Source organism: Daldinia vernicosa, assembly GCF_022497035.1.
Source record: "Daldinia vernicosa strain CBS 139.73 unplaced genomic scaffold F5Y00scaffold_3, whole genome shotgun sequence".
In the NCBI taxonomy this organism is placed as follows: domain Eukaryota; kingdom Fungi; phylum Ascomycota; class Sordariomycetes; order Xylariales; family Hypoxylaceae; genus Daldinia; species Daldinia vernicosa.
The window spans coordinates 1105360-1132766 of NW_025953919.1; the positions used below are offsets into that span (position 1 = coordinate 1105360).

At 47.5% G+C, this 27407-nt stretch overlaps 8 protein-coding genes across 8 annotated transcripts; 3 read left to right on the forward strand and 5 right to left on the reverse strand.

The window, feature by feature from the left end:
• Positions 1-149: 149 nt before the first annotated feature.
• On the reverse strand, positions 150-490 carry F5Y00DRAFT_225154 (uncharacterized protein; the record flags this gene model as incomplete). The annotated part of the gene is made up of 1 exon (XM_048006130.1): positions 150-490. A coding segment is annotated over exon 1 (214 nt), but the record flags the coding sequence as incomplete, so codon positions are not given.
• Positions 491-1323: 833 nt separating this feature from the next.
• Positions 1324-10066, reverse strand: F5Y00DRAFT_225156 (FAT-domain-containing protein). The gene is made up of 6 exons (XM_048006131.1): positions 9691-10066; positions 9563-9630; positions 8119-9450; positions 7158-8047; positions 2439-6944; positions 1324-2380 (listed from the first exon to the last, which is right to left on the reverse strand). Exons 1-6 carry the CDS (start codon positions 9753-9755, stop codon positions 1913-1915), a joined length of 7329 nt encoding a protein of 2442 aa, XP_047869574.1. The 5' UTR covers positions 9756-10066; the 3' UTR covers positions 1324-1912.
• A 340-nt stretch (positions 10067-10406) lies between these two features.
• F5Y00DRAFT_225157 (DUF602-domain-containing protein) lies at positions 10407-11537 on the forward strand. The gene has a single exon (XM_048006132.1). The coding sequence runs from the start codon at positions 10612-10614 to the stop codon at positions 11458-11460; it is 849 nt and encodes a 282-aa protein (XP_047869575.1). The 5' UTR covers positions 10407-10611; the 3' UTR covers positions 11461-11537.
• Position 11538: 1 nt separating this feature from the next.
• Positions 11539-13664, reverse strand: F5Y00DRAFT_225158 (glucosidase II beta subunit-like protein-domain-containing protein). Its single transcript, XM_048006133.1, has 3 exons — positions 13447-13664; positions 12395-13336; positions 11539-12336 (listed from the first exon to the last, which is right to left on the reverse strand). The coding sequence occupies exons 1-3, from the start codon at positions 13538-13540 to the stop codon at positions 11693-11695; spliced, it is 1680 nt and encodes a 559-aa protein (XP_047869576.1). The 5' UTR covers positions 13541-13664; the 3' UTR covers positions 11539-11692.
• Positions 13665-14418: 754 nt separating this feature from the next.
• F5Y00DRAFT_270789 (uncharacterized protein) lies at positions 14419-15700 on the reverse strand (the record flags this gene model as incomplete). The annotated part of the gene is made up of 2 exons (XM_048012667.1): positions 14586-15700; positions 14419-14530 (listed from the first exon to the last, which is right to left on the reverse strand). The coding sequence occupies exons 1-2, from the start codon at positions 15479-15481 to the stop codon at positions 14419-14421; spliced, it is 1008 nt and encodes a 335-aa protein (XP_047869577.1). The 5' UTR covers positions 15482-15700.
• A 318-nt stretch (positions 15701-16018) lies between these two features.
• F5Y00DRAFT_250813 (uncharacterized protein) lies at positions 16019-18345 on the forward strand (the record flags this gene model as incomplete). Its single annotated transcript, XM_048009773.1, has 5 exons — positions 16019-16101; positions 16170-16789; positions 16847-16878; positions 16930-18255; positions 18316-18345. The coding sequence occupies 5 exons, from the start codon at positions 16019-16021 to the stop codon at positions 18343-18345; spliced, it is 2091 nt and encodes a 696-aa protein (XP_047869578.1).
• Positions 18346-19444: 1099 nt separating this feature from the next.
• Positions 19445-21921, forward strand: F5Y00DRAFT_105971 (acetyl-CoA synthetase-like protein). Its single transcript, XM_048003845.1, has 4 exons — positions 19445-19542; positions 19604-19726; positions 19798-21298; positions 21523-21921. The coding sequence occupies exons 1-4, from the start codon at positions 19530-19532 to the stop codon at positions 21764-21766; spliced, it is 1881 nt and encodes a 626-aa protein (XP_047869579.1). The 5' UTR covers positions 19445-19529; the 3' UTR covers positions 21767-21921.
• Positions 21922-22786: 865 nt separating this feature from the next.
• F5Y00DRAFT_105975 (uncharacterized protein) lies at positions 22787-24295 on the reverse strand. Its single transcript, XM_048003846.1, has 4 exons — positions 23497-24295; positions 23175-23436; positions 23040-23109; positions 22787-22958 (listed from the first exon to the last, which is right to left on the reverse strand). Exons 1-4 carry the CDS (start codon positions 24157-24159, stop codon positions 22934-22936), a joined length of 1020 nt encoding a protein of 339 aa, XP_047869580.1. The 5' UTR covers positions 24160-24295; the 3' UTR covers positions 22787-22933.
• Between the last annotated feature and the right edge of the window lie 3112 nt (positions 24296-27407).

The window sequence follows — 27407 nt, forward strand, 5'->3', positions numbered from 1 at the left end:
CCCCCGGGCCCCCCCCCCCCCCCCCCCCCGCCCCCCCCGCCCCCCCCCCCGCCCCCCCCCCCCCCCCCCCCCCCCCCAGTTTTGTACATGATAGGAACAACCCTCCTGGTGGGTTTGTAAACGCGTTTTTTGATAGGCTCAAAATGGTGCAAATGAAATAAAATATTAAGGGAAACCCCCCGAAAAAAAGACGTTGGATTGTTGGCTCTTACCTCAACTGAAGCTTGAAATCCATCAAATCTCTTAAGAAGCAGGCATATCGGATGCGTACTTGCCTTAGGTACATATATGTGCTAGGTAGGGATCCGTACTCTAAGGCAACTGCAATAAATGGAAAGGAGGTACCACCTGTGAGACTTAACAATAGGCGCGACAGGATAGAAAAGAGCGGTAAGATTAACTTATTTGTGTTTGCTTTCTCTCCCATGCAGAAGTTATTTACAACATGATATGTATCTGGGTAGTAAAGTATTTAACCTAGGTAGGTAAGATATATTTCTTTTTATTTGATTTGTATTACTTGCCACTATTGCACGTATGTAACTTTATACTAACATGTTTTAATGCAAAACTTTTAATAAAATATAATTTCGTTTAATGTAACTATATTCGCTTTTAAATAACATGCATACCCCGGGTATATACATGCATAAACATTAAGTACTTAATTATATGTATGTCCTCAAGTGCGAGCTTGACACGGTGGAGTATTCCCATCCAGGATATGTCCAATCAAAATTGATGTTGAACTTTTTGGACAAATCAAACTACTTAGATTTTAAGAGATAGCCTCACCGTGTCAAGCTCGCACTTAAGGACATAAGTACTTAAATAACTAAGCAGTAGGTAATAAGCAGAATATGTACAACTCTCTTTACAGGATACCCCTTAATAAATATCGTGTGCTTTATGCAGTTCTAGACTTTCTGGCACGTTGCTTTTTAAACGTAACTCATTACTACCGCTTACCCCCACGCTCTTCTTTACTGCAGCTGTGATATGCTGGTTTCGTAAGGAATATGCACGTCTTCCTTAGAATGAAAAAGTTTCATATCATCTTTAAAGGTGGTAAAACAGGGGCCAGTATGTACTTGTCCGAGAATAAGATCTATTACAATACCAGTACAAGAGTAATGGAATAATTGCTGTTGCGTGAAGACTCTTAATGGTCTCATTTAAGAAAGTTGCTCATGTATAAATGCCTTCCAAAAGACTTAATATACAAGCTATGCATACATACACGTAGGCCTGGCTATACAAGTAAGGGAAGGTCACTTAGTTATTGACAATGCATTCATCAAAACTATATAGCTTTTAATATCTGTTCCCTTTAGTAAACACTAGCTTATTGTTAGTAATGACTGGAAGTTGTAACAATAAATAGCGTGGCAGAGCCTCATCGTAGTTCCGTATTAGCTTCAATAAATCATATGTCACTCCGCTCCCATAAAACCCCGCGGCACCACTCAATAGCTCCGAGGTTATCCTCCTCAACCTCGCGCCTTTGCCTGCTCCGTAAGCGGGTCGGTCTCCGCGTTCTGGGGAAGGCAGAACGCTCCGCCAACCCCTTTCTTTAATAACCGACCTCCCTTAAGGACTTAGTTCATCTTAGATACCTTAGGTACTTATCCTACTACGACGGATCCAAAAGTATACCCCATAGAGACCTAAGCAGTCAGACGTAAGAAGACTTACAAGTCTAATGTCGCAAGGCGCTTGAATACTACGTATATCATTATGGTGAAGCCACTAATATGAATGAGGCATGTGCGTGCCCTAGCAAATTGCGTTACCTTGCATCACTGCTCATAATTCTCATCCCATACCAACTCCGTACCAAATCTACCCATCTACTAGTTTACAAAACTCTCTTTGGGTACAGAAATAACCAACGCGGGCATATGCGGTGCGTTCACCAGAACGAACACCAGCCAATATAATGCTGGCAGAGGTTTTCGAGCTTAGTTGCTTCCATGATTAACTTGTTAACTTGTGTTAAGATATCCAACTCGTCGGTCGGCTTGAAATCCCGGCCAGTCAGCTTCTGGTTCACGCGGTCTAGCACTTCGACCGCGCGAGCGTTTTGTATCTCGGCCATCTCGCCGTCGAGCATCTGGCCTGTACCATTAATCAGACTTGAATTCGTGCGTGCCCTAGCGCGAGAAGCGAGCGGGCCACCGGGATGGCCCGAATCAACGGCGCCGGCTGCTTGTTGTGCAGCGAGGAATTCGGACGGCGGGTGTTCGGAATCTAGGATACTTGGTCTGCGGGCTCGCTGAGCACCAGCGACTAAGGATGATTCGCGTTCGGAACGGAAGTTGGGGCCAACAGGGGAGGCCGCGTTAGTGAGACGCCAGGTCAGCAACGGATCGTGGATGAACTAGAATGACCCAGCGTTAGTATGAATATAACTTCTATCGGTAATGATAATCACTTACGGCTTCTAGGACGGCCATAACACTCTCTTTATTCTCCCTGAGGACGCGCATGACATGCTCACACGTAATCCGGAAGCTACCCTCGATGTTGCTGACTTCCATCGCGTATGTGAGCATTCTAGTAAGACGGAATGGGACTCGCTCGGGATATTTGTCTCGCTTCATGGCAACTTCGAAACAGTCACCGAAGTCGATATGGATAATCTTCCCAGTAATGCGGTCGAGCATTAAGTTGCTCGGGTGCCTGTCGCCGAGACCGAGAATGTAGCCAACCATGCTCATGACACCTAGACTGCGTGTATAGTTCGTGCGCCTTTCTAGCCAGGCTTCAGAGCTCTTACTCTTTAGCCATAAGACGCGGTATAGATCCTGACCAGTGGTGTTGTCTAGCGCGTAACCAAATACTTCAACCTTTTGCATGAGAGTAAGGTTGTCGTAGTCTGGTGCCATCTGTAACATGATACGGTGCTCTATATTAAGGAGAATCTTGCGGCTCTCACGATACTCGCGAATCAGCACATGCAATGTGTCGCTGTTTGGCACCCAGCCGAGAAGTCCCGAATTCTGACTGAGGGGTATTGCCGGATATTGTTGAATGCTAAGATGGCGTTTGTAGCACTCGGAGTCATTAGCGAGCAGAGTGTTGCATAGACCAAATAGTTGCATGACACGTTCGTCTTGCCGAATATCCTCATGTCCCTTCAATAGGAAGGAATACTGGTTTCCATCGCTCCCGTTAATATTCAACTTTCTTGGTCTCTGCTTGGAGTTGATCACGCTGAAGGTCGAGTCGAATGAGAGGATGCGAACGATAGGGGCGCCGCTCTTGTATTGACCGGGAACTGCTAGATCGAGATTTTTGGCTGCTAACAGTTTTGGTGAACAATATGCAAGCTCCAGAGACGACATCTGCGGTAGTTGCCTCCCAATCCGACGGAACACCTGGTAGTATAGATCCCACGCCTGATTGAGATCGTTCACATCGTGACTGGACTCGTACTGGCGACACCACTCCCGAGCTTCGGTGAGGTCTCGGCCGAAGGTCTGCGCGAAACTAATCTCGCGCAGGGTCTCCGGTCCTCGCTCTAGCAGCTCGTGTAATGGTCCCAGCGTAGCGAACATGCCTTCGATGTTGTGATCTCCAAAGTACAACCGAGAAGCCTCTTCGAGTCCTTCGTGCCAAAGCTCGTGCCATAGTACCGCGACACGGATAAGTTCGTGGCTGACCGTGTCGGCCTGTTCCACAAGCTTAGCGCTGTGTGCGCGCATGCTATCCATAATCAGCGCCGCCGACTTCGATCTTCTGGAGCTCTGGGCCGATTTCATCGCTACGGTTAGAGGATATACCAAGGCTTGAGGGTGATTGCGCCCGACATCGGCGAGTAGATTGTGAATAGATTGGCGCACTCGCGTATTAGGCTGATTGATCCGGGCGATGAGCTGCGGAATTACCTCCAGCCATGTATCGACGCTGACGGTCCCGAAGCCTTGAGTAACGGCTGCGTTAACTTCGCTACTACCACCGTGCGCAAACCACAAGGTGAGGAGACGTAGGGTGTCTTGAAGGGCACTTCCGGACGATAATGCGATAGACTTGAAGAAACCCTGCACAGCAGGGACGACGTGGTTGATGATGATAGCTGAATCTGGCCTCGGGACGTTCCTATCGGCCGGAGGTGTGAGAGCCTGGACGATTTCGAAGTTGGCCAGAGCCCACGCGTGCCACGCCTTGTACCATTTCGGATTATATTGGGTGGCTTTTGAGTAGGAAGTTAAGATGTCCTGAACATTGTGGTGCTGCCAGTCGTGTTTGTTTAAGGATACTTGCCACTCTCCCTGCTTCAAGAAGCATTTTGCAAGAAGCACCGTTTGGTCTTGTATTAGCTTTTGCGTTCTAGAGCTGGGCATACCCGCGTCTATACTATTATGATAGCCGTAGTCGCTCGTCGGGTCCACTCCGTTAGGCGCGGCTTGTATCGACGCTCTGGCCATCTCAAGGCTCTGGGCGGAATCAGCCGTGAATTTCCTCAGGCAGAATAGCGTCTTCTCAGGGTGGCCTGTTTGGCGTAGCTTCGCCTGTTGTCCGTACTCCCAATAGAATTTCAAGACGGCGTAGATAACTTGTGGGGGAATTCTCGGGGCCGGGGCCGGGGCCGGGGCCGTGCCTTGCGGAGGCGGGGCATTCTGGCTCCAGTATGGTATTATCGCCTCGAGGGGGTGCTCGGTGCCGATGAGTTGTTTGAGCGACTTTTCCGCCAAACCCATCCTTCCGGATTTTCGACACAGGTTTGCAAATTTAATCCACATATGCATATTCTCCGCGGGGTTAATAACCAAGCCGCGGAGTCTTAGCATGCGCTGCCATACCTCAACGTTCCTTTGGCATCCTTTCAGACGGCTCTCCCACGTGCGTCGCATCGTAGCCTTCTTCCTATCATCAGCCTGTTTATAAACGATGATCTCTTCGAGTTCTGCAAGCATTTGTACTCGGACAATCACTTGGTAAGCACGATTGTAAGACTCGCTCACAAGCGCGCTCAGTTCCGTATCGAGACCCTCTCGCGTCTGTTGAATGCAGCTGGCGGCTTCTCGGAACTGGTTGCGATGCAACGCTAGTATTGCACCAAAGAATGAACGGTCGGGTGAGTTTCGCTTCATAGACTGTAGATAATTGTCCATCGAATCCCATTTGCCTAGACCCCAAGCGGCCGCGGTTGCAAGTGGTGCAATGCGCCTTTGGATTTCGGGCGCCGAGTTCGCCCACGTATTGCCCGTTAGGTTGGCCAGGGCATCCCACTCTCCAAGAGCATGCAAGCAGCGCATCTTGCCCATGACAATTTCGAGCGGAACCGCTTGATCTTCCGGCATCTCCGCTTCCCTCTTGTTGTAAAATTGCAAGGCCTCTTCCCATCGTTCTAACTTCTCGAACCAGGTTTCTCTGAGCTGGATGCCGTCTTTGTAAAGCTGCGCCTTACGAAGAATGCCGATTGCGGCGTCGTACTGCTGGAGCTGATTGTTTATGACGATCAAGGCTTCAACAGCTGGTCCGCTCTGGTCCTGTAGGAATTCTAATTCCTTGTAATGGAGGGCTTTCGCGTATGCATGACAGCGGCCGGCCTCCCTACCAAGGACCCTAATATCAATAGGCAAGGCTTTGTCGTCATGCTCCATGAATTCAGCCAAGTTGAGCAGGAGCCCAAGTAAGTCTGGCGGTACGTTCTGGGATCGTATGGCATTCTCGATGTTTTGGATGAGCTCGTCCTGGAACTGCTCGTAGAGCTCGCTCCAACATGAGACGAAAGCCGAATTAAATAACTCACGGGCAAGCGGGAGGTGCACGCTACCCAGAATAGCACAGGCACGCAGGGCATGGTTTGGTGACTCCGTAAGGAGAGTTGTGCTGAAGCGTCGGAGCCATTCTTGCCAGTCTTCCTTAGTAGACTTGCCTTTGGTATCCCAGGCGGCCTTCAAGTGAATCGCGTTCATCTCGAGTTTCTTGTTGCCAAGGTCAGCGAAAGATGGCTCGTCTAACTGGTCAATGAACCGCGTCTCCGAACTCAAATCTTGCGGCAGAGCCTCTCCTTTCTGTAGCTTGCTGACTAGAAGCTCGTAATTTTGATGTTGGATCTGGCCGGCCTGCAGGACTTTATTGACGGTGCCCATGAAGTGTAGGTAATCCCGCCCGAGCTGTTGAATCAATGCACAAAGAGTATCTAGCGCTGCTACGCGTAGGGAAGATTCTCCACTAGCAAGAACTCTAGTCAGTGGGTGGATGATTTTGGCGGCGTAGTCGTTTAGGTTGACCTGGCGAGAGATCTTGCCAATGGTCTCAATAGCCGACTTCCTCAAGAATGTTGGCTGGCCCTGCTTCTCGAACGTCCGCACGACTACGGGGATGATTAGATGCATATATTCTTCGCTGCTGGAGCCAAATACCAGGAAAGCATGTAGAACTTTCTCTGAAGGAATCCGCTTAGTAGTCGCATCCTTCTCTAGGACGCCAAGCATCGCAGGGAGGAGGCCTGCGAGATAGATCTTGAATTCTCCTTCCAAAGATCTCGAGATGGCCTCAACAAGTGATAGTATCGTAGCTTGGAGTGAGGGTGATGTATCCCAGTAATTATGGAGCGTGTCAATAATCTGTGGTAGGTAATTCCTAATATGCTGTCGTACGATACTGACCAGTGTGGCCAACTGGTTGAAATATGATTCGAGACGATTCTGTGGACAGTCCTTGATGACTTCTAAAAATGCCGGAATGATACGGTCTAGGAATTGGACACACTCTAGCCCGAGCGTGCGAAAGATATTCATGATGGCTTCGATAACCGCAGCATGGTGCGGGGCGAGTGAGTTGTCTTTTAGAATGTTTAGTAGGGCGTTGATTACGACAGTAGGATAATACTCCTTATTAGAGGGTGTTAAACCTGTCATCATGAGCGAGATATCGGTCATCCTATTGGTCTCGACGCGCCGTTTGGCATCGGGAGCACGCTCTTCTACTTGCTGTTCGTCGTTCTGGTTAGCTTTCTGTTTATACCAACGTGATTGTTCCCGGGAATGTTTTGGGGTTCTGTTAAGGGGCTTTATGAAAATTTCCTGATGCTTCACTTCAGCAACAGGGTCCTGGTCCAGGGTGAGAGGACTTCCAATCTCACCCGCGGGTTTCTTTAATCCATGGACACGCCGCCAAATGCGGTCATCTTGGGGATTCTGTACCTGATACCTGTAAGGATCCAACGCGCCCAAAATTCCCATCAGTTTAATCGTCCCCTGTCGTAGAGACCCTCGCTGGGGTTCGGCGCGAATGATGTGTTGAAGTAGGTCCAGGAGCTCAGGGTACTCGAGGTAAGGATCGATAACATAGCCAGAATTACTAGCAAGTTGACCAAGAGTATGCAAGGCGGCTTCTCGCTTAACATTAGAGGCGTGGTCTTTCAACGCATCGATAATAATCGGCATAAGCTTATCCTTATAGGGAAGCATGTCTTCTCCCCCGACCGTCGCAAGCTCGCCGATTGCCTTGAGAATAGTGGCTGCAACGGCATTATTCGAGTCGCCAGCCTTCGGAAGGAGCACCGAAATCATGGGCTCAACATAAGGCTTGATTAATCCTTGGGCATTTTGCACCAAGTGGCTGAGGAGTTTTGCGCTCTCCTCCTTGTTGCGTGGGGCATCCGAAAACTCGAGCTCGGTAAGCATCTGTATCAGTGTCTTCCGAAGAGAGGGGATCACATAAGCTGGATTATATCGTGCCAGCCGCCCTATGATCGAAATTGCTACTTCCCTGATCTCGAACACCTCATCATTGAGCGCGAAGAATAACGTCCGGATATTTTCGGCTTTTGATAGATGGATATCGAACCGCTCGTCAAGGGCCGCAAGTACAGTCCGCCGTATATTCGGTTCCGGATCGGATACACCTACCGTTAGTAGCTTCTCAATAACATCTCCGACAACCTGCAGCGCGTGGTAACTTGTCTGATTCACGATCGGGTCTCGAACATAGAGTTGGCAGCAGGTGAGGGCGGCGGCTTCGCGGATCTCGGGATCATCGTCTTCGACGTATTTGATGGCGACGTCGCGGACGAATTCATTTAAAATGTGACCTCCATATACCGTTAGCATCTGGCGTTCCTCAGATCGAATCTTGCTCGTAGTAGGTAAGTAGAATTATTACCTGAGAAGTCAAAGCTTCCTAACGTATTCAAAGCCAGCTTCACCTCAGCCTTCCGGTGTTCGTAAGCTTGCGGATCCTTCGCGTCTTTAGGTATGATAGGGACGGACGAAAGCGAATTCGGAGTAGGAGCCCCAAGGGGTTTGAAGGGTTCTCCACACAAGACTTTACTTAGCATATCAAGGAGCCTCTCCTGGATGGTGGCTTTTACAGGCGGTATATAAAATGCCATATCAACCAAGGCCTGTGTGAGTTTCGGAGTAAGCTCGCACGCAAATATGGGATCCAGAAGCGCTTCCATATACTTGCTAAGTGTCTGGCCGACCGCAACGGCGAGCCTGCTAATACAATCGAAAACGGGATCAACAGACCCTCGTTTTCTAGATTGAATGCTGAGGCCCTCTCGGACATAAATAAGAACGCTGTCAAGGTATGGAGCGATGGCGCTCTTCACCGCGTTGGCAATATTTCCGATAGCCAAGAAAGCATCATTCCGCTCCTTATCTTTCTTGAGCATGCCGGTTAGATAAAGCATGAACTTGTGAAGATAGGTATGGGCGAAATCGGCCGGGGAATAATTGGCCAGGTCTGGGATGAGTACGACTACCGTCTTGCGGATAGTTACGTCGCGATGATCTTTGTTACGGAAGACGATCTCACACGCCTCCTGATAGTGCTCCTGCATATACATGCCTCCCTGCTCAAGAAGCTCCTTAAGAACCAGGAGGGATGCATGGACGTATTCAACAGTGTTTGTCTTGAGGCCGGCGATGGTTTCGTTGTACATCTTGGTCATCCACGCCTGCTTCATCTCCTGGTCTCGCTCTCGAATAATGCGGAAACAGGCACTAACCGTCTCTGCAGATGTCGCACGGATCAGTTGGCGCTGGTCACGAAGACCAACCCATATTAAGTCGAAGATGAGGCCAACGTAGGTGTACATCAAGGTGGGCGCATTCCGGGCCAGCTCGCGGAGGACTAGGACAGCACTATATCTCTTTTCCTCCACCCTGTCCGATTGGAGCCATTCAAGAGCGGTCTTAACCTCAGATTCGACCAACTCAGATATCAGCGATCCTCCAGGTCGACAGAGCCTTCCAAGGGCGATCGCTGCGGGTTGCATAGGCACGATATCCTTTCCTCTTAGGATAGTCTTGAGGTTCGCTGTGAATCGGGTATATTTGGCAGTAACATCGACGCCTTCGAAGTCGACTAGCGCGTCAAGGGCGTAAACGCCACCCAGACGTTCAGAGGAGTCGTTGCCATGAAGCATCAAGGTCGTGATCTTATTATTAACGGCATTATAGAATACATGGAATTGTTCTGGCTGGAAGTCTGCGTTGAATCGTGGTCAGCTCGGGTAGGTAGATAGAGACTGGAAGGTGAAGGCCGTCGCGACATATTTCCTGGTAGCGCAGACAAGAAACAAGAATGGTAGAATACACACCTCTGAAGCAAGCAGCGACCAAATCTCTCAGTTGAGCAGCCGCCCGCTTTCTTACTTCATCTCCAGCCCTATTCGGAATCGCAATAATTAGTTGGGACAGCGGGGTTTAGCAGAGGGAAGAGTCGCACCTTGATTTTAAGTCTCTAGTGATGGTATCAAGGGCCTCCAGGGCCAGCTGCTGTTGTTGCGCCATGGTAGGCGGCGGCTGGAGGGGATTACCGGCCTGGCCTCGTTACCCTTCAGCCGCGTCGAGAACAGCTTCAAGAATTAATTTCGAAATGCATCAAGATCAAAGGTGCTACCAGAACGACTGCGATATCTGATCGCAAGAACCCGTCTGGAGTAAATTAACTTGAACGATAAAAAAATGGAGAGGGAATAGGAAGGATAATGGGACGATATGTGAAGGCTGTTGTTGGAGGATGTCTATAGGTACGCCTTCACCTTTGCTTGATGGGTTGTATTTAAGCTTGGGACGAAAAGGTAACAGGAGAGAACCTTAAGAGCGTATAAGGTTAAGGTACCTAATTGTAGTTAAGGTATGCACTGAACTACCGGCGACCTGACACTACTAACCTTAGTAAGGTTAACATACTAACATTAAAGTACTTCTTACCGGTTAAGTGCACACTGTACGGCATATGCAAGATATGAATAGTCTCTAGCAGAACCAGTGGTCCCCATAATTCAGCGCCATCAACTTACTAAATCCACTTTCAAGGCACTTGCCTTACGCTAAGCTTTATCTTATCCGATAGCGATTAGGATAATGGGTCTGTGGGTACATTATGTAGGATGTATTCTCCCATGTACCTTAACCAAAAACGCCACTGGCATTTCTTATCGCGCCTGTCGCATAACAACCTAGAGGTATCCAACAACCAACTTCTAAAATCAATTACTCAAATATTTATCCTGCAATTCACTCTTTTAATTCCTCAAATACGTCAATCCTCGCATACCCCAACTCTCCTTCTACTCGCAGTTCGAGCAAACTCTCATCTCATACAGCACAGTCCTATTATCGTATAGTTACCACATTCTTCACCATGGGAAACGATGGCGGCTCCATCCCCAAGCGGCGCGAGCTCGTAAGAGAAGCCGCCCGACTGCCTACCGCCTCCGAATTAAAAGCCACGGCTTTAGAGTCTCAAACACACGCCTGGACAATGTGCCCCTTATCCGACGCGCCACTCGATTTCTCCAACACGGTGTCAGACTGGCGGGGGCGACTCTACAACTACGAATCTGTGTTACAATGTCTGATGCCCTCATCTTCCGAGACGCCCGTATCAGAGACTCAAGAATCTGAGTTTTCTCGTACGGGAATAAAGAGCCTGAAAGACGTTACGAAACTCAAGATTACAACAAAGAAGGATGAGAAGGGACGTGAGTTTGCAGCCTGCCCCGTCAGCATGAAGGAGCTAGGTGCTGCCACCAAGAGCGTGTACATTGTCCCGTGTGGCCACGTCTTCGCGGAGGTGACTATGAAAGAAATATCCGACACCGAGAAGCAATGTCCTGAATGTAGCTCATCTTTCGAGAAGCGAGACGTCATACCCATACTACCGACGGACGAGGCCGAAGTAGAGAAGCTGGCTAAAAGAGTTGACGATCTAAGAGCATTGGGTTTGACGCATAGCTTAAAGAAGGATAAGAGTGCCGGCAAGAAGAAGCGCAAGGCCGATGATGTGAAGGAGAATAAAACAAGTAGCGAACAGAAAGAGAAAGATACCGGTAAGACGGATAAGAGTAAGGAGGATAAGAATGGCATCGCAAGTCGGATAAATAATCCCATGACTGCATCTCTCACTGCGAAAGTACTGGCTGAGCAAGAAGAAAGGGCCAAGCGAAGGAAGATGGCGGATGGATATAAGAGGAGCGAGGCTGTGAGATGACATACCAAGATAGATACCCAAGAGAATTAACGTGTAGTTAGTCGACTGATACCACAAGCTATAAAGAAAGTTGATATATTCGCATATTAGTGATTCTATTCGTATCTTGTTTGATGTAAGGGCTCTTTCTCGGAACCGAGCTGATCGTATATCGTAAATTCGTATCTAATTTGCAATAGATGCCTCCAAAGAATTGATTCTAAAGCGCTAACTTATAGGTACAAGGACCACATCACAATTCGTCCTTAGCATGGCCAGGCTCTACTGACTCTTGGCAGACAGCAGGTGTGCCCACTTCCATCTTGTAAACACACTTCTCCAACTCGCTGACCCGCCATAACTCTTCGGTCTCGGCACAGGCAAGCCAAACGTCTGTCTTGCGGTTGGGACCATTCCAGCAGCCCTGGCCATTTTCGTACCTTAGAACCACGCGCTTGCCCCGACCTAGGCCCTTACCGTCATGACGCTCTTCCTCGTCCGCCTCATCAAAGTCGAACCGGTTGAAGTTACCCATGGTGGTCTTTCCTCCTCCCTTCTTGCTCTTCTGGCTTGTCTTGTCCAACCAGCATAGTTCGTACTCGTACTCGCCGGCCTCAGTTGTAATACACTTACCCTTTAGATACCGGAAGATATCGTCTTGGCCGTAGTCCTTCTGTAGGTCTTGCTGTTGCTCTTCTAGCGTCCGCCTCTTGGCGTTGACATCATTGGCGACAGAGTCGTGGGCCTCCCGAGCAGCCCTAACGAGACGAGACTCGCTCTTTTCAGAACTCGTATCAGCCAACATGCCATTTTCGATCAGCCATATCCGGAGGGAGTTGATCTTGTCGTGAAGGAATTCACGAAGCGGACCAGGGAGATAAGCCTCGAAACTGTATACTACGTTGAATTAGCTTATGCACAAACATAAAAGGCCCGGGCATTTCTAGAGACATACAAATATCAGTGTCTGTTGCCTCGTCTTCCTCGAACTCCTTCCAATTAATGCCAGACTCCTCACTATCTTCCTTCATGACTTCTGTAATATCATTTTCGTTGAGCTGTTCCTGGGCTTCTCCGGCCTTCTTGGCGGCATAATCTTCCCAGGCTCTAACAGCCTTCTTGACACCTTCGTCGTTGAAATTGGGGTTGTATTCCTCCTTGAACGCCGCTAGGATGCTTTCCAGCTCCTGAACCTTGGCTGTGAGTTTGTTACGCTCGCCCATGACTTTGCTCAAGGTATCTCGTAGCTCGTTGACTCTCGTCTTAGCCAGTCCAGTAAGTACGCCGAGCTTTCCGGGCCCTTCATTCTTGACGACTTTGAAGCGCTCTTGGCGCTCGACCTCGTCTAGCTTATTTTTCAATTCGTCCCGCTTGACTTCGAGCTCCTTGATTTCATCTGTGAGACTGGCAATCTTGGCCTCGACCCGGCGGCGGAGTTCCTTAGACTCCTTCACCATAGTCCTCCGGCGCTTATTAGCTCTCTCCAGATTGTCTTTTCGCTCCTTTTCTATTCTTCTCCATTCTTTACCGATTTCCGCACACTTGTTCTCGCATTTAACTCCACCAACATTTCCGTATTCCTCACTGCCATCGCAGCAAAGATCGTAGTCGCAGACACCATCGTTTACGTACATAAAAGGGACATATGTACCGATATGGCCCTTGTTGGCACACCAAAAGCCGGGTAGAGCATTTGTGGTGTTTGTAGTACCGGAGAGAGAAGCAGGCAAAGGTTGCTCCGGGGAGAAACGATCTAGTAGAGCACACGCGGCAGTGCCAGGTTCGTCTGTGCCATCAGGACAGTCACACGAGTTATCATTGACTCGAGAGGCAGGGATAGTTATCGAAGGGTGGCCTATGCATGTGAAGGTATCTTTGGTTTCGTAGAATTTCATAACTACGGATTCAATTAGTCAGTATAATTAATTGGACTTTCAACTCCATGCAGTTTATATGGTCACAATTATGTAAAGAGTTGAGGAAATATAAGAATATAAGAGTACTTACATTCAGGACCAACACCACGTGGTAAGGAACCAGCCGTGACGAACCCATTCTGAGCTATGATGCCCAGAAGCACCAAAGCCTGAGATTGGCGCATCTTTATGGGGGTGAAAGAGGGAGGGAATTATTCATGGACGGAGAGTCAATTGAAATTTTGAAGCTTTGAAGCTTCTTGGGAGAAGTTTAACGTTTTTAACGAAAAGTTAAGAACATTAGGTACATAAAAGTTAGTTAACATAAAAGTTAACACGAAAGCATCTCCAGCATTTAGCATTTAGCATTTCGGTCCCCACTACAGCTGGCAAAGCTTGGCAATAATCTTGCTTTAGGGCTCCCTGCTAACGTTACGTGGGGGAAATGAATCCTTGTCCCCCGTTATGTAATTAGCCACATGTCAATGTCCCAGCGCTCTGGGGTAAGTCACCCAAGTACCCAAGTACCTTAAGTATAAGGTACATGTACCTACCAAAGACGCATCACCTAAAAGGAGTGAGAAAGCGATATTTTCTCTACTAAAAAATCCAGGACATAAAAAGGAAACATCTTGTTCATGAGAAATTTGATAGATACATCGGAGGAGTAATATGTGTCCGAGTTCAACTTTCTAACTTGGCTGAGAAAGACACTAGCTGGTCTGCTTAAAAATAGGGGCTCGAGAGTTGAAGCACCAGAATATTAATTAGAATGATAAAACCCCTATACATTAGAAAGGTGATGTCAACATCCAGGGCCGTCATACTATTCGTCGAGAATTCAGGGTGTCACCCTATCTCCTTAATCATCTGTTATATGGAAAATATCAAGAATCTATCGTTCGATTAAATCCTGTCCCCCTTTCTACCCGTAACAAAAGACGTAAAATAATTGAAAACAATACGGCAAGATACATCTATCCTATTCTTACTAGGATATGATAGGCAATCTTACATTCCTATACTGTACAACAACTCCTAGTTAAGCCGTGTATGATAGTCATTAAATATTTGACGAAATACCAGGTTGGATCTCTTCTAGTTTATCCACAAGTTCACTGAAAAACTTCTTTTGAACCTTTTGACCCCATTCCCCAGTGACGTGGCACGCGGGGCTTTTAAAGCGGTTAGACAGAGATACTGCAATAAAACGGGTATAGAACTACTTACACTTCGATATGACAGTTTTGCAGATACTGACCATTGGTTTCTTGGCCAGCCAGCAAGCCATGGACCAGAACACGGCTACCTTCTTCGGTAGATCGAGCTAAGAGCTTCTCGAATATCTTAAAGCCAAGGCTTCCTTGAGATTCTTTTGCTAGGTTAGACTTGCAGAAGCTTGGATTCGGCGTATTAATGATGCACGCTCCCTTTCCGGAAGAACTGGTCCTTTCGGCAAACTCGCGCACGGCGTAGAGAACGAGTACCTTGGTTAGAGCATACCGGCCAGCCATATTGGCTTTCTGGGGGTCATTCAGCCGGTCGATAATCCTAGGACCGTCAGGGTCCAGCTCAGCGAGCGGAGCACTGTAGTGCAGCGCACTGTTAGGGATCGTATAACGGCAGACGTGCCCTGTACTCTGCCCAGATTCGCGCATTTTTGGCAGGAGGAGCAAGTATAGCAAAAAGGTGCTGATGACGTTGACATTGAGAGTCTTTTCGTTGTGTTCGCTCAAGCTGAATTTGGCAGTCATAACACCGGCGTTAGCTAACACGCCGTCAAGGCGAGGAAGTTGAGAGGCACGGTTCGCAAAAGACTTGATCGAATCGTAGCTATCCATGTCTATGGGCCATACTTCGATAGAGGACTCGGGTCGGCCCATAGAATTGAGTATTCTCTCCCTTGCATCATCGCCTTTGGCTATAGTTCTTACGGCCATAATCAGTTTCCCGACACCAAGTCGTGATAGATGAATGCAGGCTTCGAATCCAAGGCCGGTATTAGCGCCGGTCACAATAATAGTTTGATTAGAAAGCTTAGGATTTCCACTTGGGACTGGGAGCTTCACGAAAGCCTTTGAAAAGATGACGGAGCCAACTCCATATAGCGCTGAAAGGGCAGACATAGTTATTCGAGGGCTTATTGAGGTTGTTTCTTATTGCTAAGATGAGAAATATATCACATCCCAAGGAGCTATTTTATATTCCATTTTGCCAGGTCCTCTCCATGGGCTGTGTCATGTCGGGCATTTCCACTTACACGGGTTTTATACGTCCCTTCATCCATGGCGTCTAGTTCGTATTATCATCACCACCTATGTCACTTACATGTTGACGTACGGAGGATTCTGATTGGGTCGGGGCTTGTACGCCTCATCTCTGTCCGCTAGCGGGGATAATATCTCCGCGCCCTTCACCCTCCCTGCCTCCTTTGTACTCTATGTAAGCTCCGGCCCCACTGCCATAAGGCGGAATACAGCCACACAACCCGCCGCCGTACTCTACCTAGCGCATATAATATCTCCGACCCACTACCTAATGGGCTTTGCGGATTCCTTCTTAGGCGTGAGAATGGACTCTTTACATCCGGATATGATAAAACTTCTCCCCATTCCTATAACTGCTGTATAGGAAACGAACCTTTGGACGAATTCTATCCTTCCATGGCTAGCATTGACATCGGCCGTAAAAAGGTGGAAAAAAGGAACCGCCCACCTGTTTCTTGTGAACCATGTCGGACTAGAAAGTATATTATATCCATGTGCCCTTAACGTCACTATGTACCAGATAGATGTGCTTACGTGCTTCTTGTAGGCTGAAGTGTAACCGAGGTTCACCATGCGACTCCTGCATAAGACGGGATAAGGCCTCACTTTGCAACTATGCGGCCAATGCTAGTCGAAGTGAGCCAAGTAATAACAGGCCGCGCGACTTGAAAGACAGACTCAATACGCTAGAGAATTTGGTATCTTCTTTACTGTCGGGCGATGCTGTGGTTCAGCCGGGACTGACTACCAGGAGAGAGCTCTTCACGAAAGACGCTGAGGATATCATATCACCAGCAAGACCGTGTAATAAGCCCACAGACCATGACTCGGGTTTTACCAGCCAGAATGCAGGAGAAGACGCCCTTACCCCTGAGACTCCCCACCTTCAGGAAACCGCGGATGGTCAAGTGAACTATATCGATCCTAGCCATTGGCTATCTATCTTGGACGATATAAAAGAGGTTCGAGAGCACTTATTAGCATCAAATCATCCTACATCACAAAATGAGAAAGGTTTCACCGCAGATCGCGTAGTATTGGACGCCAGTTTTCTACTAAGCTCAAACCAGGTTTCGAGCCTCGACGAGATTCTGAGCTCATTGCCATCCCAACCCATCTGCGATATGTTGCTTTCTTGGTATTTCGGTTCTAGATTCATGGTTCTAGGTGAGACCTCGAGCCCAACATATATGAACTAATCCACTAACTTGCACGATAACTAAGGTATTATACACCCGGACAAATTTCAAAGTGAAGTAAGTCTTCCATTCATACCATACGTGTAACTATAACTTACGAGAACATAGTACGCTTCATTTTGGGAGTCACCATTCACAACGCCGCCGCTTTGGGTAGCCCTTCTTTTCTCCGTCCTCAGCGTCTCGGTTAGCTTACGAAAGGTATCGAACATAAGAGAGCCCGAAGGGTTAATCCCCCATATAAGTATATTACAACAGAGAGCGCTGCAGTGTCTAGTTCTTGGGCGATATGCCACTGCAAATGCACATGCGCTCGAGGCATTTATACTTCACATCCAAAGCTGCTTTTTCAGTAACGAAGGTAATCCAGTTGATTTGTGGTTCGAAATGGGCACGATAATCCGGTTAGCATTCAGGATGGGTTATCACCGCGACCCAAATAACCTGACCGGCATCTCTGCCTTCGACGGTGAGATGCGGCGACGAGTCTGGGTCAACATATTCCAAATAGACGCATTGGTATCCTTCCAAATGGGCTTCCCAAGTATGATACCAAACGAATTTTGCGACACCGAGGTTCCGAGGAATCTAGAATACTCCGATCTCCATGTCGATATGACGGTATTACCACCATCGAGACCCCTTTCCGAGAACACTCACATACTTTACACTATCGTAAAAGCTAGCGTGATGGGAGTCTTCAAAAAGATTGTTGCGAATACACAATCAATCTTAGTTCCGGCTTACGACGAAACGATTAGGCTAGACGCTGAAATGAACCAAGTGTATAGCATGGTTCCAGAGCTTTTGAAGCGACGGGATGTCAACCGTTCTTTTATAGACCATCCTTGTCTTATATGGCAACGATGTACGATAGAGATGCTATACCTGAAAGGTCTTATCGTACTTCATCGACGATACATCAGTTATGAGTTAAGAAGCCCTAGATTTGAACAATCACGGCACGCGTGCGTCGAAGCAGCTCTCGATATCGTTTCCCGACAGATAGATATACACCAGGCGTGCGAGCCTGGTGGACGATTATACGGGGACAGATGGATGTTCTGTTCGCTATCGGTGCATGATCTTCTATTAGCTTCCATGGTTCTCTGTCTGGATTTGTCCGTTCGTATGCGATCCCGAAGTGGAGTCTTGACCGAGAGGAGAGATACGCAGCAACTAGCAAGTAGAGAGTATCGGGCGCTCCAGGAGTCTCAACGGATATGGGCAGATAGCAAAGCAGCTTCACCTGATGCACAGACTGCTGCGCTCGCGCTTGACTTGATGATCAAGAAGGTTGCACAAAATGATGTCGGCCTTTCTCTTGCGGAGGAAACTATTTCGTCAGGGGTCACGAATCCTATTATCGATTCAGAATTGCCATACGCGGCTACCATGTCACAGATGATAGACGGATCTGAGAGTATTGATTGGGTAAGTAGGTACCTACTAAACAAGAACGATGCGGAACTAACTTTCTAATGACAATGATAGAGTCTATTAGACCAATATTTGCAATATTGAGCATGGAGTATGCGCGACAAGAGGGCTGCAGGAGTTCAGTCTATTTATTCAATGCCGTAATAAGGACTCCCCAAATATTGCGACCAGGTCAAGGGTGAATACTACAATGATTCAAATTAATGAAGACGCACAAGTGGTAGTTCTTATTAGCGGAGTGCCTCTTACAGTCACTCGCTGACAATACCTGAATTTGGCCTGTTATAAACTTGAGTGGGTATTATATAATAATATAAAAGTATCAGTAGCAATACCATTTAATATACTTGAATGTATGGGTTGTCTTCTAATCAAAGCTTCTATAGTGTTTGCTGACATAATAACGTGCTTTGAAGATAGATGAGTCTTGTAAGACTTGGCTATAACTCGACGACTCGAGGTTTGACAAGTGTAACATACATCTTGTAATACATCTCGTAAAGCTCTTTAACAACTACCTGTTACACAATAATTAGTAGTCAAAATTATACAAAGCAATAGTTAAAGTCTCACATCCGTCTTTAACACCCAAACACCACGCAGGTGCCGAACAATAAACCCGGGGAAATGCGGGGCGACTCTCCAGCGGCTAATCCGAGCTCGAAGTTTGATATGTACCTTGGCTAAGACAAGACAAGCAGGATAAGGCAATGGTGGTAGTTTGGTTCGGGGGTAAGGTAGGGAGGGTCTACGTAACTCCCCCACATCATCCTAACTCGCTATTCCCTAATAATCATAGCCTCATACCAGATAGACCCTTGACCCTCCTTTCCCCTGAACATGGCAAAATGCTATTTACTCTCTCCGGGCTTTAGGCGTAGTGTATTGTACATACATAGTTGTATGACCCCTGTCCTTCACAAACTGCCGTCCTGCACTATGTAATAGCCCCCCCATCCAATGGACTAGGTTAGGTAGGCAAGTTAAAATCCCGAGGTCACCTTTCGGCTGTACTGTTGGCGCGTCGTGACGCTTCCTTCTTTTTTTCTTAAGATGACTTCTATCAGAATATCGGCCGTTACGATGACCTGGCGGTAAGGATTAGATCTGAAATGCAATACCAACTTGTCTTTTTCTCGATTTCCCGCGATAACTAGTAGTATTATAGAATCGTGTTTAGTGCGCGATATACACACCTAAGCTTCCGCTACGTCCTTTTCTTTCCTTAGTAAGATACTGGTTTAGTAGTAGTAATTCTTAGAGGAAGGATGGCAGCGATTGGTAAGATATTGGATGTTTCCTATGGCTTCACACGTAGAAGAAAACTGACTGACCAGCGCAGCTGCGGCGTCGATAGCTGCTACTGCGGCCGGTCTCACGTATCTCGACGGCAAATTCCATCTGCGACAGGATTGGCAGATCATCCGTGCAAAAAAGCAGGGCAAGAAGCTCCTTCAGAAAGCCAGTGAGTCTACTTTCTAAACACTGCTACCTGGATATGGACACAGCTTACACAAACCTCTTCCGCATATGCAGTCCAAGAAAAGCGCGTCTCGTCCTACTATTTCTTCGAGAAGCACGCACAGACTAAACCCAGTAAGGAGTGCATCTGGTCGCGTCAGGGCAGCTTCACCTATGCTGAGACTTACTACCGCGCCAACCAATACGCTCAGTGGTTTTTACATCATGCTGGTGTCAAGCCTGGTGATCTCGTCGCCTTCTTCATGGCTAACAGTCCCGAATTTGTCTTTGCTTGGATGGGTTTACTAGCTATTGGTGCAGCCCCGGCCCTCATTAACCACAATTTAACTAAGCAGGCCCTACTGCACTGCCTGGGTATCTCCGAAGCGAAGCTTGTGCTGGCTGATGGCGCGCCTCAACTACTAGAGCGTCTCGATGCAGTTAAGGATGAGCTGGCTGCGCAGGGGGTGAGCATTGTGAATCTGGCTGATGTCAAACACGAAGTCAACGCGACGAAGGGCGAGCGGCCATCCGACGAGCTACGCGAGAACGTCCGGCCTGATTCGCCATTTGGTCTGTTTTATACTAGCGGCACAACCGGGTTACCCAAAGCTTGCATGCTGCCCGCGGCCGCCAGCTTCGGGTACGGTGTCAGCAGGGACTGCGGTTTCTCGTACGTTAAGGGTGACGACCAGCGCTACTACGACTGCATGCCTCTATATCACGGTACAGGAGGTATTAGTGGCATGACGCAGCTGCTAACGGGCCAGACACTATGTATTGCGCCCAAGTTCAGCGTCTCGGGGTTCTGGGATGACATTCGAGATAGCCGAGCTACGTGGTTCGTCTACGTCGGCGAGACGCTGCGATATCTACTAGCAGCACCGCCGTCGCCACGGGACAAAGAGCACAATGTGCACTCCATTTACGGCAACGGCCTGCGTCCGGACGTCTGGAAGCCGTTCCGTGATCGTTTCGGCATCGACACCATCTTCGAGTTCTTCAACTCGACCGAGGGCATAATGCCGCTAGATAACCCAGCCCGGGGCGACTTCCGCGCCCATGCCGTCGGCCACCACGGTTTCTTGGAGCGATGGCGTTTCTATAATGTCTACGTGCCCGTCGAGATTGACGTTGACACAGGAGACATTGCGCGGGATCCTAAGACGGGCTTTGCGCGACGCGTCCCTTACTCGGTTGGCGGCGAGATACTTGTTACGCAGCCGCCTACCATCACACCGGCTTTCCCAGGGTATTACCGTAACGAAGGAGCGACATCGAAGAAATACGTGCGCGATGTATTCCGTAAGGGCGACTTATATTACCGGACGGGTGATGCGCTGCGGCGAGACGATGATGGACGGTGGTTCTTCCTAGATAGATTAGGTGATACGTTCCGTTGGAAGGGAGAGAACGTATCCACGGCCGAAGTGTCCGAAGTGCTTGGCCGATTTCCGGGTGTAGGTGAAGCGACCGTATACGGTGTATCTTTGCCGAATCACGACGGGAAGGCCGGCATGGCGGCTATCTACATTGACCCGGCCGTCAAGACTTTTGACTATAACGGATTGCTGAAGTAAGTCTAATATTTCCTTTCCCCCTTTTTGAACTCTTCCTCCTCCCGCCTCCCCGCTTCCGCATCCCAACAAAACGCCTCCAATCCTCCCGTATATCACATGTCCAATACAAATGAACAGGCAGAGTATCAACATATGCACGTACCCTTCCTCCAATCTCAGGAAATATTGGAAAAAGCGCCACCTCGCTCACTTTACTAACTGCAACCCTCGCCGGAAATAGACACGCCCGTGCCCATCTCCCTAAGTATGCCGTACCCATCTTCGTGCGCCGCATTCCCGCGCGCTCCGCTACCCACAACAACAAGCAAGATAAAGTTCCGCTCAAGCGCGCCGGCGTCGACCCAGCTCAGACTTCGCCTGACCCTGTTTTCTGGGTTCCTGACCACGCCAAGGGCGGCACCGCCTACGTGCCATTTACGCAGCAGGACTGGGACGCGCTGAAAGGCGGTCGGGCCAAGCTATGATGAATCGAATGCGAGTCAAGCGCATCTTTAGATCTCAGTTAGATAGAACCACGTGGAATGAAATGCCTGATGAACTGGGTGGGCTATGTATATAATATGAAAACTAGCGACGTTGCTTTATATATACGGAGATATAGTCTAAGCTCACAAAGGACAATGCATGAGCGGGGGGATATTAGATCGATATGTAACTCAAAGTACTTGCTGTGATATATATACGAAGTGCCGACTAATACCGGTTACGCCTCACCGGCTAGTATGAAAGCAGTTACGTCGTTAGCTTGAGATATAAAGATCCCGCGTAACATAATTACTTGCCTCTACCGCACCTCGTATTCTCTGAACTTTGCGAGGTCCTCGTCCAATGGGTATAACTCATCGCGATGCTAAAATATATATTAGGTTAGGTTAGGTTAGGTACATAACCTCCCATATTTGAATCATGTCGACGTGGGTATAACTCATTTCGCAAATAGTAGCGTCATAAAGGACATGAATATGTAGAGCAGGGTTTACAATTATTTCCTCCTATGTGCTGACGCCAGGATCTTAAAGTTTATTTTCAAGAGATGTCCGTCGATGAGTACAACGCGCGGGCTGTTGGGCTGGTACTGTCGATTCCTAACTGGGTGCAGACCGTCTCGGCCACTGCTCCGAGGTGTAACCAAAAGGTCTAGCCGTGTCAGACGGCATTTTTATGCGAGGGAAGAGGTGTCGACGTACTTACTCGGTTCCGATGTCTTCGCTCTTAGTATTGAAGGCCCCGGCGTTGATCTTTTTGACGAGCTGGGTGATCTACTACTCCCTGATCTCGTAGACTTGATAGCATCATTGCTAGGCGTCCGACGCTCTTTCATAGAACGGGGAATGACCTTCTACGGCTATATATTAGCAGGGGTATATCATACTCTAGGCTTATGGGCCTAACGCACATCGCTTTCACCGTCTGAAAGATTCCAAGGGTCCTTGTTCGCCACCAACTCGGCATAGTCTGGGCGAGGTACGCTCCTGGGCGTGCGGCGCGGTTTCTCAGCCTCTATTTCCTCCTCATCCGACTCATTGGTTTCATTAGCCACTGTAGGATTCCGGGATTTGCTAGATGGTGTATAATTCTTGTCGTCCTCCTTGCTCTTTCGAACATTAAGAGTATCTGCTGCTTGGATATTCTTAGATCTCGACCTCCCGGGAACGACTGGACACATTAATAGTTATTCTAATGAAGCGTTCAAAAATGAACTAGCCTCTCCTAGGTGGGTAACAAGGACGTGTTTACCTACAGGTGTGCGGCGATGGACCAAGATGTTCCTTAATCCAGTACTTGCTAACCAGGCTGGAACCTTCAACTGTAGGCAACGATTAGTATGGCAAACCCTCCTCCTATATAACTATGCATAATAAAATTACTCACTTTCGCATGCGAAGTTTTCGAAAATATACTCGTTAGTGAGTTCTTCGCCGTCTTGTCCCGTTTCGCCGTGACTTTGGAAATGCTTCAAAGCTCTGTTATATGCTAGAGGCGGGTCCGTGAAGAATCCCGTTTGGCAGTTGGACCTGTTACATCTTATGACGAAGAAGCCTTGACGTTCTGCATGACGGAAGATGCGCTCCCCCGTCTCCAAGTTCGGGAATGCGATCTTGCGGAATATATCCGATTGAGATCTACTCAGACTCTGGTCATATATTAGCCGGTCAAGTAGCAGCATAACGTGATTGCTCCAGTTCGTCCTTACCTTTCCGCCATCTACTCTCCGTCGCTTCCCACTTGCGGCGCTATCGCTATCTGCGCTGACCCTCTTAGGAGCTTTGTTAGTCATGGGGTTTTCGGATAGGATCTGACTCTGTATCTGGTGGTCGAAATTCGGGCCTACGTTCGGCGACACGTTAATATTGGTAGGACTTGAAGAGTGATCTTTGATCGAATTAGAAGCTCCTTGGTCGTGAACTTGCGACGCCGATGGAGGAATGCTTGATAAGACATTTGCGCCAAGAACAGTGCTAAAATAATTATCGCGAACCGGTGACATAAAAGGTGTTGGGGGTCGAATAGTCAGAGTCGAAGCACTGGGAATGACGCTCAGATATTTGGGGCAAACGGGGATAAGCTCCGAGACGGTACTCTCGATAGTATCAGGGTCGACTTCGAGCAGTTGTAACTTCTTGCGCAGACCTAGGATTAACTTCTCCTTGTCTTGTTCATACGCCTGACGCTCTCTGTCAACCTCCCTGAGGAGAGCTCTCAGCTTTGGCACGTGGCTCCGCGCCAACTCATCATCTCGCTCGCGGGTCAATTGCTGTAATTCTTTCTTGACATAAGAAGAGGCGAAATCAGAAATAGCATTGTTGAGCTTGCCGACAGGGCTGCCATGATCGCCCGGTGGCGTCTCGTCTGCCATCTCAATCCAGGGATTGAATGATCATGAAACCGCTACGGATGTATAATTGGACATAGATGGCGTTTGCTTCAACCACCAACCGCTGATCAGCGACTACCGATTAGTACCTAGATCTTCTAGTTCTAAGGGTAGGGCTTGAATCTGAAGAGGTGGAGAGAGGGGATAAAAAACCCCTGCTTCAAACTTCAAATTGAATTCGAAAAAAATGATAGAAATAGAGAGATAAAAGAAGGATCAAACGAATAGATGATTAAACGATTAAACGGAAGAATTCAAATGATCTGGGCCCGTTTGGCCAGAGCATAAGAAAAATAAGCGACACATGCAGCTCCAGCTCTGTTCTCCGCACGAAGCGAAGCGCCTGTACCGTAGAACGCCGCAGAATAAACCCGCCGAACACGCAAGACCCCTAGAGATGCGCACCGGGCCGTACCCCGAATAATTTTGGGCTTGATACCGCAGTGTGACGGGAAAAGTTGTAGCCAATCACAAGTAGCGGTTAGGTACTCACAAATATGTTGGTAATATGTTGGTGCCGTAACCCGAATGGAAACGGATTGATTTTCGGAGATAAGGCGAGACGAAGAAGTAAAAGGTCTGGTAAAGTAGAAGTTGAAAAGAAAAACAAAAGTAGGAAACATTTAAAACATCGGATATAACGAGAAGAGGAGAGAAATTAACATTAGTAAAAAATAAACATGTGGAAGGTACCAAATAAATTTTTTTTTAAATGTTACACCATACTGTCCGAAACCTTATGTATTTTATGTACTACATATCTGGAGAAGAAAGCGCGAACGACCTTTTAAAAATTCAATTTATGCACCGTATCCAAGGTATTACATATCTAAAATGGACGGACCTTAAGCACGCCGCTTTAAGCCAATTTTCATGTTACACAAAAATATATAATACACCTTGTAAGATACCTCTAATATAATTATCGGTTTCCTACACACGTTATAAACGGATGGTTAAATCTTCTTCTTATTGTTAATAGATATGACTGTCAGCATTAGTTATACCAACCATCTTTTAAGTAGCTGACAAGTTGCGACCCGCGTAACTACTATAATTCGTATTATATATATCATATATCAGATGTAATGTTGCATCCCAGGTTCTAAAGACTATATGGCGTCAGAAGAAGAACTGCTTTCCCTCCGATCGATCACAGTCTCGACCGTGATAACTCCGAGCGGGACTTCGTCGACCCCATCACCCCCAGTCTTTCTCCCCACGGCGGCACGACACTCGGCGGCATACCCTTGAGACCATGGACCAAATGTTTCTCGATTAACTTCCCTGCTATATCCAAGGCTATTCATCTCAACACTATCTAAATCGTCTTCGAGATTCCTAAATGGTCTTGTAGAGCCGCGTGATATTCTAAAATCTTGGCTTTTGTTATCCTTTCCTATTTTGCCCCTATGCATCGACGTACCACCTATGCTCCGAAGTGCACGTATAGTAACCGGCGTTTTATTTCCCTCGACATTATCGTAGTTATGACCCAAAGATTGGCAAATCCATGTGAAAGGGCGCATTCTATGTAAGCCATTAAATAGCGGACCAAGCACAGGAAGGCAACCGCAAATAATCGCTAGGTCGGGCTCTAAGGCGGTCCATAAGATTAGACTGGTATAAACCACTATGTTTATTAGCTATGTTCCGAATTAAATATTCAGAGATATGGTTATTACGAGTATAGTCTGTAAATGTTTCATAACTCAGCTGGATTTGGTATCGTAGTCGGATCCCACTTGCAGCAATTGCGCCTGTTCCAAGTAGAAAAATAACAGACAACGTGGCACGCTGGCTACGCGTGAGGTGCAAGTTCATGATCTCGTATATGGGTAGGCATAAAATTGCGATATCCGTGACAATATTAGGAATCATCATCCCCGCGAAAAATGCGGAAGATTCAATACAATGGCCGATTATGGCAGGGCTGGATGACTTCTTAACTGGAGTGCACTTGAAGGTCTCGACTAGGACGTAAGCGGCCCACCACACTATGGTAATAGAGCCCAAGACAAGACGCCCTATATTCATCAGCCTTACCGGAAAGATACGCCGGTACATCGTCAGGATGCTGAGCTTCGTAGTCAGGATAGTCGTAGCATAGATCCATTGGCTGGCAAAAAATATCTTAGGCAAATGAGTTAGCATAATTATAAATATATCTTCAGAATCCTAATGTAATATAAGTAGGCTCGCCTTAGAGTAGATAATGGCTCCTTGAGATTCAGGTTTAATAAGCAGAACGACAAGAGCGTACTGCGCCCACGAAAATACCTAAACAATATCAGTAAATCGGTTTCGTCGGGGTTTTGAAAAGAGTTATAGAGATTGAGATGTGTTAATTGCTTAATGAGACAAGATCAATGACTTACAAGAGAAACTATACTCAGCCAGTCATCAATTCCGACACCAGAAGGACGGTATATCCTCATAAAAATACGAAGACCAACGGCAAAGGTTACAATCACCGAGACCGGGGTCAATATGTGAAGTAGACGAGGACCATAATCCACCTCAAATAACGAAAGTGAATTTGAATCCGATGACATGTCGGCTAATTTACTGATCTATGAATTCTTTCAAGAAGTGGATAGGGGTAGAATAGCTATAATTTTAAAGTAGCGGAAAAGGGGAACTTGAATATTTGGGTTTCCAAGCACGCCCCCTAGGCATAGATGCACGTTAATTTCCAATAGAGTACGGTTCCGAACGCCCATACTGAGTTACACGGGACAGCGTCTCATCTATGTATAGATTTAAGGTATACTTACCTAGGCAAGCTCAATATCATGTGTCACCATCGCCGTTTTCACATAAGGCCGTATTTTTAGGAGACTACGCCACTATTGCTTAGCTTCCTTCCTACACAAGAAATACGGGAGATCGACAAGAAAAGAGAACTAATTAAGCGTGTGACAGCAAGTAGACGCCTGTGTAACCACACTTGGCTGCGGATGAGAGACAACTGACCGCCACATCGTTCGATATATGTATAGAAGTTTGCCATGACCCTTCTTTAAATACGACCGGGACTCTGTTAACCCCTCGAATTAACCCAGGTAGATATTCGCCGGAACTATGATTTTATTGGTCTTAAAATTACTGATCATTAGATATCTGACGTATGATTGCGATTCTTGTAGGCTTTTAATGCGGTGTTAGGAGACAGGCGTTATTTTAGAGCCTTCCTATGGAAACATTAAAAGTTGTAATTGTATCTTGGC

Bases quoted from the DNA above. Each gene is read 5' to 3' on its own strand.
- F5Y00DRAFT_225156 (XM_048006131.1), bottom strand. From the start codon at position 9,755: ATGGCGCAACAACAGCAGCTGGCCCTGGAGGCCCTTGATACCATCACT. The intron at 9,631-9,690 runs GTGCGACTCTTC...GATTCCGAATAG, and splicing joins ACTAGAGACTTAAAATCAAG to GGCTGGAGATGAAGTAAGAA. The intron at 2,381-2,438 runs GTAAGTGATTAT...GGGTCATTCTAG, and splicing joins TTATGGCCGTCCTAGAAGCC to TTCATCCACGATCCGTTGCT.
- F5Y00DRAFT_225157 (XM_048006132.1), top strand. From the start codon at position 10,612: ATGGGAAACGATGGCGGCTCCATCCCCAAGCGGCGCGAGCTCGTAAGA.
- F5Y00DRAFT_105971 (XM_048003845.1), top strand. The intron at 19,727-19,797 runs GTGAGTCTACTT...CCGCATATGCAG, and splicing joins GAAGCTCCTTCAGAAAGCCA to TCCAAGAAAAGCGCGTCTCG. The intron at 21,299-21,522 runs GTAAGTCTAATA...CGCCGGAAATAG, and splicing joins GACTATAACGGATTGCTGAA to ACACGCCCGTGCCCATCTCC.
- F5Y00DRAFT_225158 (XM_048006133.1), bottom strand. From the start codon at position 13,540: ATGCGCCAATCTCAGGCTTTGGTGCTTCTGGGCATCATAGCTCAGAAT. The intron at 13,337-13,446 runs GTAAGTACTCTT...TTGAATCCGTAG, and splicing joins ACGTGGTGTTGGTCCTGAAT to TTATGAAATTCTACGAAACC. The intron at 12,337-12,394 runs GTATGTCTCTAG...AATTCAACGTAG, and splicing joins GGCAACAGACACTGATATTT to TATACAGTTTCGAGGCTTAT.
- F5Y00DRAFT_105975 (XM_048003846.1), bottom strand. From the start codon at position 24,159: ATGGCAGACGAGACGCCACCGGGCGATCATGGCAGCCCTGTCGGCAAG. The intron at 23,437-23,496 runs GTAAGGACGAAC...ATATATGACCAG, and splicing joins GGAGAGTAGATGGCGGAAAG to AGTCTGAGTAGATCTCAATC. The intron at 23,110-23,174 runs GTGAGTAATTTT...CGTTGCCTACAG, and splicing joins CGAAAACTTCGCATGCGAAA to TTGAAGGTTCCAGCCTGGTT.